The sequence below is a fragment of the Trypanosoma cruzi genome, genomic scaffold (assembly GCF_000209065.1).
Source record: "Trypanosoma cruzi strain CL Brener 1047053516883 genomic scaffold, whole genome shotgun sequence".
Taxonomy (NCBI): Eukaryota; Euglenozoa; class Kinetoplastea; order Trypanosomatida; family Trypanosomatidae; genus Trypanosoma; species Trypanosoma cruzi.
In genome coordinates this window covers 12,217-21,503 of record NW_001849320.1, presented here as the reverse complement: position 1 = coordinate 21,503, position 9,287 = coordinate 12,217, and the positions used below count along the sequence as shown (strand labels likewise).

Sequence of the window (9,287 nt, the reverse complement as noted above, 5' to 3'; positions counted from 1 at the left end):
CCGGACAAAAAGCCAACCAGCCCAGCCGTGATCTTACCAGTAGTGCAGGCAGTGTCAGTTGATTTACTCACCGTGGCACGTGAAGTGAGGCACAGCTTGGAGACACGTTCGTCCGCTTTCTTCCAGGTCGCCAGCAAATCCTTCACCCGCTTCAACTGCGCAGTCAGACGCACAGAGACCATACCGAGTGATGATTCCGCATCGCCCTTCTTCTTCTCGTACAGTGCAATCAACCCCTCCTTTTTCTCATTATCAGTTTTAATTGCACCACTTTTGTACAGCAGGGCGCTGGCGGCAACGTCTTCAGCTTCCCCGGATACCGGCCCAATATCAACAATGTGCGTATTGTCCGTCAGCCAAAGATGGAGTACGCCCTTTCCATTGTTGTTTCCATTTTTCTCCTTTTTGGCATACACCGGCAGAGTGACAAGCATCACGTCCCTGTTCTCAATCGTCGCTGTGATGAAACCGCTCCCGCGTCTCTTACCTTCCTTTTGGTTGTTGCCCCACACGCGCGAAAGTGTCCCGAGTGCCTCCGTCCACGAATCCCCCTTGTCGGCGGACTCGTGCACCCTGCGGCGGCCATCACCACACGCAGTCATCATCATGAGTTTGTCCTTCCACTCCACGACGGAGGGATCACTGCAGCCATCGTCAGACATCCCCTTCGACAGATTCCCACCATCAGTGGCTGTGTATATGATCAGCGAAACGGTCTTTCCATCCTTCGTGCCTTCCACTGGGAACACAAGCGTACCGTCCTTCATCTTAAGACCCGATCCACCGCCACCAATCAGCCGTGTCAAGGATTCGTGTTGCTTTTCAAAATAAGTCGACGGGATAACGTAAGCGTCGTTCCAATAAATTCTTTTATCGCTGCCCTCAGTACTGACGTTGCCGCTCGCCACCAAAAGCCCCCATTTAGCTGCTGCAGCTGTCTGATCAACGCCTTCAGTAACTTCAAAACTGTAGGTTCCAGCAACCATGTGAATATCACTTCCCTTCACAACTGTTGTTGGCCGGCTCATATGTACTTTCGTCTTACTCTGAAAACCAGCCGAAACTTCTGAATGGGGGGCACAATTCTTATTTTGGGCAGGACATTCCTCCAGTACTTGTGTCTTCACTTGGGCTGTACCCAATTCTTTTGATTCCTGATCAGTTAACGTCAAGAGCTCCGAGGCAATCCCAGTAAAACCGCTCTTGCTGGCTTCCGTGCACTGCGCCTCGGCAACGGCAAACACATCACCATTCACCTCAACAAGACTGGGATCACGGAGCAAACTCACTGTTTCTCCTTCTTTTTTATCTCTCCAATCAAAATATTTCTCCGGTGAAGTTCCCTGAGTTGAAGTCCCCTTATTAGTGGCTGCAGCTCCACCACAGATGGCGCAGCACATCATCACGACGAGGAGGAGCAGCACCGCGGAAGTAAACACACGCCGGGACATGTTGGGCCTCTGCGGCTCACTCTCTCTTCCTTCCCTCCTCCTTCCGCTGGATCCGGTCACGCGGCGACGGTTGTGTGTGCGGGGTGCCTTAACTGCAGCAACACGTGAGAGCATATAAATATGTGTGTGTGGGCGGTGTGTGTGCTGTTGTTAGTCCTTTCAGAGCCTTACAATTTCACAGTAGCAATTAGCGCTTGTTTGCTTTCTTCGTAAGAGAGTGAGAAAAAAATGAATAAAAACAGGCTAATAAAATATGGGTGAAAGAATAGGCACCGCCATCCACAGTGAGTGGCATCATCATCCCCGCTACAGTCACTCCCAACAACAACAACTCACACACACAGACACACGGAACGAGGCGGAATAACAGTGCACCGGGAACACACAGCGACCGCCACCACCAGCAGCAGGAGTCACGGCGGGTGCGTCGTTCGTCACGCGTCAGCACACACCGCGCAACATGTGAAAAAAACAAAACGCGGGCTTCTTCTCTCCTCACGAGGGCCTCCGCAGCCACAATCCTGTGCGTGCGTGCATTCTCAGCGTTTTAAACACGGCATGTGTGTGTGCATGTGCTTGTTTGTTCGTCAGCGCCTATACTTGCAGAGAAGCTGTGCGCCACAAGAGAGTCCGAAGAAAGCAACGGCAGAGAGAGGCAGATAGCACACACGCAAATTACTCATATCATCACACACACACACACACGCACGCAGCCACGGAATGGGTGCACTCAACCACAAAACAACGAAAAACAAAACAAAAAGCCGAAGCGTGGGACGACCAGCGCACACACACTCTCATTACTCCCGTAAAGCAAAACACACACACAGAGGGAGAGAGAGAGAGGTCGCCCACTCAATGCAATAAAAACAAAACAGAAACAGTTACGGTGCTCCGCCCATGCAGCCAGGCAGGACGGCAGCGGTGCGTGTCGTGCAAAAGAGAGCACCAACGGGCCTGCATGGGTGTGAATGCATATATACAATGGGCACATTATGTGTGTGCCTCGTGGGGTGAGGTGAGGGCGAGAGTCCATGCAAGGGGACACACACACAGAGAGAGAAAGAAGAGTGTGTGTGCGGGCGGTGCACGGCTCTCTCACACTCACTCTCACGCGGCCACCACCGCAGCAGCAACAACAAGAAGAAGAAGCAAAAGAGGGGAGGTGGTGTGGGAGACCGCGGTGCTGCTGTCACTGTCGCCATGAGAAGCTGTGTCATTTGTTTTGGCTGTGGCGATTGCTTTTGTTGTTGGGATTCCTGCATTCTGAGCGGCAGCCTTCTCCGCGCTGTCTGATGCGTCTTCAGTATCGGAATTCGTACTGAGCTCTGCGGTTCTTTCACTGGAGGGTTTTCTCAAGCCATTTTTGGCCGGATTGCCTTCTGTGTCATCGTCAGACCGCAGGGCCATAGCTGCTGTGGGGCTGCCTTTACTGTCGCCATCTATTGCCGTCTCACTCGTGCTAGCTGCTGTCGTGACTGGCGGTTGTATTTTTCCCTCACTGATTGTCGGAACAACATCTTTTTCGAGACCTTTCTTGTCGTCCTTCTTTTCTCCGGCAGCTGACCCCTCAGTATTCTTCGCGCCATCTCCATTCGTACGACTGTTCTCAACACGATGTCCACCTGTAGAAGAGGATTGCGGAGTTGTTTCCGGTGTATCGTTGGCTGATTCACCCTGCGACAAATTCAACAAAACTCGTTGTTTATTTTGATCCTCTGGCAAACTGTTAATTGGGCGTACCCCCGTTTCAACTCGTTGGGTCCCATCCAGTGAATTTGACCGCAATTCCTGCTGCTCAGGCAACCGCACGTCTGCCACTTTAATTGGATTACTTACAGGCCCTTCTTTATCTTCTCTTTCATGTTCAGTGGCAACAACGTCTTTTTCCGTTACTCTCGGGGATTCTCGCACATGCGTGGGTGTTGATACCTTCTGAATTCCCGTTGTTTCTGTTTCTGAACTTGGGCTTCCTGATGCGGGTGGTTTATGTTCCGTGGATTCCGGCGGAACTCCCCTTCCACTCGCGAGATCACCGGGTTCACTCTGCAACAAACTCGGTGGATCTTCTTGTCGTCGCTGAACTCTTCCGTCTGGCGGAGTGTCGTCGGAGGGTATCGTTTTTTCACCTCCTTTTGCTCCATTCGGTGACGGCCGCCGTAAGATCTCATCGTCGGTTGAGTGCAATTCCGCCTCTGCTGGTGCATCGCCTTCAGACACCCTTTCTCCTCCTTTTTGAACGGTTTTCCCTTTTTCACCATCAACTCCAACTCCACGGCGATCCGCTTCATCTCGCTCAGCAACGACTTCATCCTTTTCTTCCAAAACATCGTCTGAGCGTCGGGTCGGTGATTCTTCTTTAATTTCTGGCGCCTGTGGTTCCACGCCCGGTATGACTGGGGATGACAATTCCGTTTCTTCCAATTTTTTGTTGTCCCCACCAGAAACAAAAACATCGCCACCGCCAGCATCATCGGCCGCAATTCCAGACACCGCACCACAGCACGCAGAGAACACACACCAGCAGCACACGGCCAGTCATCATCGCCAGCACTCCTGTCACTTGCGTGTAGCCTTCAGCAAAAGTAACACCACGTCAACAGAGTGAAAAGCAAAAAGATAGACACGGCCGCTACACCACGCACAGCAACAAATGGCAGCACCCCAGCAGCAGCAGCGCACACACCACGAGACACATGGAGTCAGTACGGTTGCAGAGCTCGCACACTGCACCGCAAACCAGAAGTTCAAAAAGCAATAAAAAACAATAATTAAAAAACAGAAATAAAAAAAAAACCCAGGGCTCCAGTGCGCATGCTTATGAGTGTGTCCGCGATGCGTTCAACGTGACGGATGCGGGGCACAACGCGGAGCACACAGCACGGCAGCAGAAGCAAGTGAAGCAAAACACAATCATTATTTTCTATTATTTTATACAGTGAACCACAACACACACGCACAAATCCCCGCGGTTGAGTGCTGGCACGCACAGCCCGCACACACCTCTTCAGTCCAGAGCGGTGTACGCCAGCGCGGATGCGGCAAGCAGCAGCGGGGCACACACCCACGCAGAGCTGCTGAGGCTGCCGTCGATTCTGCGAAGACGTGACGGTGCGCGGGTGGTCGTCGTGGTGGTTGGTGCCTCTGTGATCGTAGTACTTGGTGCCTCTGTAGTAGTGGTCGTGGTCGTTGTTGTCGTAGTAGTGGTAGTATCCGCCGTGGTCTTCTTGGCCGAATCGTCGGCATTCGTATTTGCATGGTGTGTGGATGGATTATTGCCACTTTTTGAGCCTCTCGCATCGTTTTCGCCATTTTTCTGTACCGTATCGGCCACCGGAACTGGACCCCCTGAACTGCCGGATCCACCTGAACTCTCTTTTTTAATAGGCGCCGGACTTGTTGAACCTGGACTTCCTGCCAGAGCGGTCGCCCCACTTGGATTTTCTGGCAGAGCTTCTTCCGCACCTGGAGCCCCTTGCGCATCGGACTTTCCACTTTTTCCCGATGACGCAACGGCCGCAGCTGCTGAACTTGACGTCGTGGAAGTATTTGTTACCCCTGAAACACCTGTTCCCTGTGACTGAGTAACCGAAGAAGTGGGGCCGTCCCCACCTGAATCCTGACTACTCGCTGTCGCGCACACGGACGGGCAGCAGCAGTACAGGGCGAGCACCAACAGGGCGCACAGCAGACGGCACGTCATCATCATCGTGAGTGTGGTCGTTCAGTGGTGTGGAGCTGATCTGCACAGTGAGGGACATGGAGAGCAACAGGGGAGACGAGAGGTGCGGCAGACACACAGAGGGCACACCACATGAGGAGAGGGCAGCAGCCAGGCATGCACCGTACGCCGCACACCACGCACCACACACACTCCAATCCACGGCAGCAGGCACACACACACACAGCCCTGCCGCAACACCAACACACACAGATGGAGGAGGGAGAAGCAAACAGGAGCGGCACACAAGGCTCCACCGCATGCACATACGGCGAGAGCGGTCCGTCGTGTCGGCACCCCTCACGGAGGGTGCGCACACACACAAGAAGGTGCAGCGCACACAGCAACACAAAAGCAAAGTAAAAATAATAAAAAGAGATCCCCGCACACCACGCGGATTGTTGGTCCACGGGAAGTGCAGCCAATATTCACCACAAAGCAGATTGTTATCTTGTTTTGGTTGTATGCTGCTACAATAACGAGTGAGTAGCGCAAGGACCGTCCGTACAAAAGTGGCAAGTATTCCGTCGTGCGGGCTGGGGCAGTCCCACAAACAGTCGCAGTCCCAGTTCCCAACGACGAGGGCATTCCCGCAGTGGATGAGGCGGAGTCTCCCGTGGTCCGTCGGGGATCAGCAGCCCGTGGCGTCCGTGATGAGGCGGTGGCGGAAGAGCCTGGTCCATCTCGAGTACCCGCGTTTGTGCTTCCTGCGTGTCTTGCCTGCCGGCATGCTTGGCAACTTCGGCGGCGACCTGCGCGCGAGGCGCCTGTTAAGAAGACGGTGGCGCCATTGTGGCATCCGCATGGGAGGCCCTCGCTAACTATTATAACGCCAGGCTGAGCACGTCCGGCATGTGCCCTCATACTGTGGACGAAAGAGCGTGCTCTGCCGCAGGTTGGGCAGGAGGACGTCAATCCGCCGCTCGCCGGTCGACAAGGAGTTGCGGTGCTCACTTCGGGAAGAGGTTCCGGCGGAGGCAGAGGCGGGCCGGTCACCGCAGTGAGGGAGGGACGGCACCACCGACACAGAGGGTTCCTTGTGATCCGCAGGGCGCGTGCAGGCCTGTCGAAGAGTGGGCAGGCGTCGCATCGCGCCTTTGCGCAGTGCCGCCACTCGGGGACCGATGTCCGGGCCAACACCAGGAATAGAGTCCTCGCCACACCGACGGGCGCCTGTCACGCGGTGTGTGCGCCCTCCTTTTCCTCCTGGGCATCCTTCCATTATAAACTCTTGACGGAGGTGGGGAGGTCCACGTGCCAGGCATTGACGCAGTCCTGCGGGAGGGATCGTGCAATCGTGGCTTGTTTGTCAGCGGCCTCACTGCGTGGAATACCGCAGTGTGATGGGAAAATGTAAAATCCACAGGGTGACCTCGCTTCACCAAGGAAAGCAGCATAATCCAAATTTACTCAGTGACGTCGTCGTGCACCGCCAGCGGTCCAAGGCGGGGTGCCTCCATTGCCGAGAGGGAGTCCGTTTCCTCCAGCATTCGTGTGGGCGATTGGGATGTTTCCGGACAAGGAGGTATGAGATGTCTAAAAACATTTTCGATCGCAAGGCAGTCTGCCCTATATGAGCATGCGAGGCTGCCAGCTGCTGCACGATGCACCTCCACAGGGAGATCATTTGTCGTGGTGGAGTCATATAATAGCGCAGTGGATCCAGACGCACGCACAGCGAGAGAAGAAGAGCCGTCCACCGCCAACACAGTTTCCAGCGAGTAACAAGACGTTGGCCATGAATAGGAGACTTATACCTGCACTGCCGTGGGCGCGGACAGCGGCCCCGATTCACGCAGCAACAGTGATCTAATGCCCTTGGATGGTACAACAGCCACGCCTGAGCCCAGCACAGTCCTAGCAATTGTTGAACGAGTGGTAACGTGTCGGGTGGCGGTGATGCCGCACAGGATTATTTGCGTACAACTTCTGGGAAACCAGAGATCCCATCGGATCACAACGCAGCATCACTTGTGAGCAACGGTTTTTGTGAGCAGGGGCATCTCACGGATTTGTTGGCTATGGCTGAAATTGGTGACATCGCCGTGCATGGGTGTGTGTCTCGGGTGATGTTGCTCTTGATTCTGGGGCTGTGGGGTACTGTGGCGCTCTGCTGAGGTGTGAGGGAGGGTGGAATTACGGCTTTTTGTGGAACAATAACTGTGCAGCTTGCCAGCATTGCCCACTGAGTTTTGTCAATAATTTAAGTTTTTTTATTTTCTTTTATTTATTCATTTTTGCTGCTTTTGCCCTATTGGAATAATCGGTATCCCTGTGTTTTTCCCCAATGTCCGTTTGCTGCACTTCGTCATGAGTGACGTGCTTCTCCTCTTGTTTCCTTCCGTTGCCCACACGCGGTGCCGGCCTCATTGCTGTGCGTCCCACGGACTGCACGAAAGGAGGATTGGAAGAAAAGACTGGATGCCGCAATGAAGTGTGAGGAGTTGTGTGGGCTCACAGAAAAGCACGATATTTTTTGATTTTTTACTGCAGACATTACGTATACAAGAACTAGTGGTCGTTTACGTTGCGCTGCTTGGCACATAAAATAAAGGACGTCCCTGATCGATTTTTTATTTTTTACTTTTGGGGAATTTTACCGGACTCTCAACTCTGCTGTTGTGCCTTTTTTACTGCTTTTTTAACTTTTGGTTTGGGGAGCGATGTGCGAGCTCTGCAATTGTACTGATTCCAACTGCCTCATGGTGTTTGCATTGCCATTTGTGACTGTGCGTGATTGAGTGACGTGTCTCTCCTTTTGCTTTTTGCTCTGCATTGATGGGGAGTTGGTTTGTGCTGAAGGCTAAACGCAAGTGACAGGAGTGATGATGGCGATGATGACTGGCCGTGTGCTGCTGGTGTGTGCCCTCTGCGTGCTGTGGTGCGGTGCCGGCGGTAGATGTGACGAGGAGGTGGTGGAGATTCCTGTCGGTGGTGGTAAAGTTGCTGTGGGGTCGACTTTAAATTCAACGCCGGGATCAGATAGCTCAGATCCAACAAAAGGTTTGTTCAAGGTTAATCAATCAACAGAAAAGTCTGAAGGAAAATCTTTGGAAGGAAAAGAAGTTAAAAATGATCAACTTTTTGTTGCTCCTGGAGTGGAGGGTGAAGATAGAAGCCCTTCAGAGCAATTAGAAGAACGTTTGGAAAATGCTCCAGAACAAGGAAAAACAAAGCCAGAAATACAAAATAAAGAACAGGAAGTAGGGCAACCGCCAAAAGCGCAATTAAATGTACTACAGCAACCGCAGCCACAACCGCCATCAGCACCTCAGCCACACACTCCTGCTTCACAAAGGGTGAAGGTGTTGGCGAGAACAGTAAGGGTGGAGAAGGTCAGTCCTCATTGGGAGCACAAGATATTGGAAACGAGGATCCAGAGAACCCCAGAGAAGAAGACTTATTAAAGAGTCCAGGTGAAGAATCAGAAAGCAGTGAACCGGTCCAAACGACAGTGCCAAACACAGTACCGCCGGAGCACAAAACCCAAAATGAAGTGTTAACTCCGGAACAAAAGACAAATGAAAGCCAAAGCACGGATACATCCACGAACCTACCCGAAACACAAAAGGAAAATAAAGAATATCCTGCCTCCACGGAAGGTACGGCGCAGAGTACATCAACTGGCAGTCAAGAACAAGAAACTGAGCCATCTACAAGCGAAGAACCTTCCCCTTTTGAGGAGGAACACTCCACAGGGACGAAGACAACTGAGGATGCTCGAACTCCGGATGCTGCATTGACAGAAAAACGCCAAACCGGCGCTAATAAAAGGTTTGCGACAGTGACAGCAGCACCGCGGTCTCCCACACCACCTCCCCTCTTTTGCTTCTTCTTTTTGTTGCGTGTGCGGCTACTGCTGCTGCGGTGGCCGCGTGAGAGTGAGTGTGAGAGAGCCGTGCACCGCCCGCACACACACTCGTCCTTCTCTCTCTGTGTGTGTCCCCTTGCATGGACTCTCGCCTTCACCTCACCCCACGAGGCACACACATAATGTGCCCATTGTATATATGCATGCACACCCATGCAGGCCCGTTGGTGCTCTCTTTTGCACGACACGCACCGCTGCCGTCCTGCCTGGCTGCATGGGCGGAGCACCGTAACTGTTTCTGTTT

General features: G+C 53.1%; 3 protein-coding genes and 3 pseudogenes across 3 annotated transcripts, besides 3 other annotated features; 2 read left to right on the top strand and 4 right to left on the bottom strand.

Annotated features, from left to right (window-relative positions):
* On the bottom strand, positions 1-1,565 carry Tc00.1047053508511.49 (trans-sialidase, putative; the record flags this gene model as incomplete). The annotated part of the gene is made up of 1 exon (XM_800818.1): positions 1-1,565. A coding segment is annotated over one exon (1,565 nt), but the record flags the coding sequence as incomplete, so codon positions are not given.
* Positions 1-9,287: a sequence feature (areas not merged during assembly with more than two copies in the genome that could not be assigned to a particular haplotype).
* Positions 2,562-3,998, bottom strand: Tc00.1047053508511.40 (annotated as a pseudogene).
* Positions 4,459-5,160, bottom strand: Tc00.1047053508511.30 (mucin TcMUCII, putative; the record flags this gene model as incomplete). Its single annotated transcript, XM_800817.1, has 1 exon — positions 4,459-5,160. The coding sequence occupies one exon, from the start codon at positions 5,158-5,160 to the stop codon at positions 4,459-4,461; it is 702 nt and encodes a 233-aa protein (XP_805910.1).
* Positions 4,622-4,663: a microsatellite.
* Positions 5,473-6,036, bottom strand: Tc00.1047053508511.20 (uncharacterized protein; the record flags this gene model as incomplete). Its single annotated transcript, XM_800816.1, has 1 exon — positions 5,473-6,036. One exon carries the CDS (start codon positions 6,034-6,036, stop codon positions 5,473-5,475), a length of 564 nt encoding a protein of 187 aa, XP_805909.1.
* Positions 6,837-7,289, top strand: Tc00.1047053508511.15 (annotated as a pseudogene).
* Positions 7,370-7,404: a sequence feature (AT_rich).
* Positions 7,998-9,053, top strand: Tc00.1047053508511.10 (annotated as a pseudogene).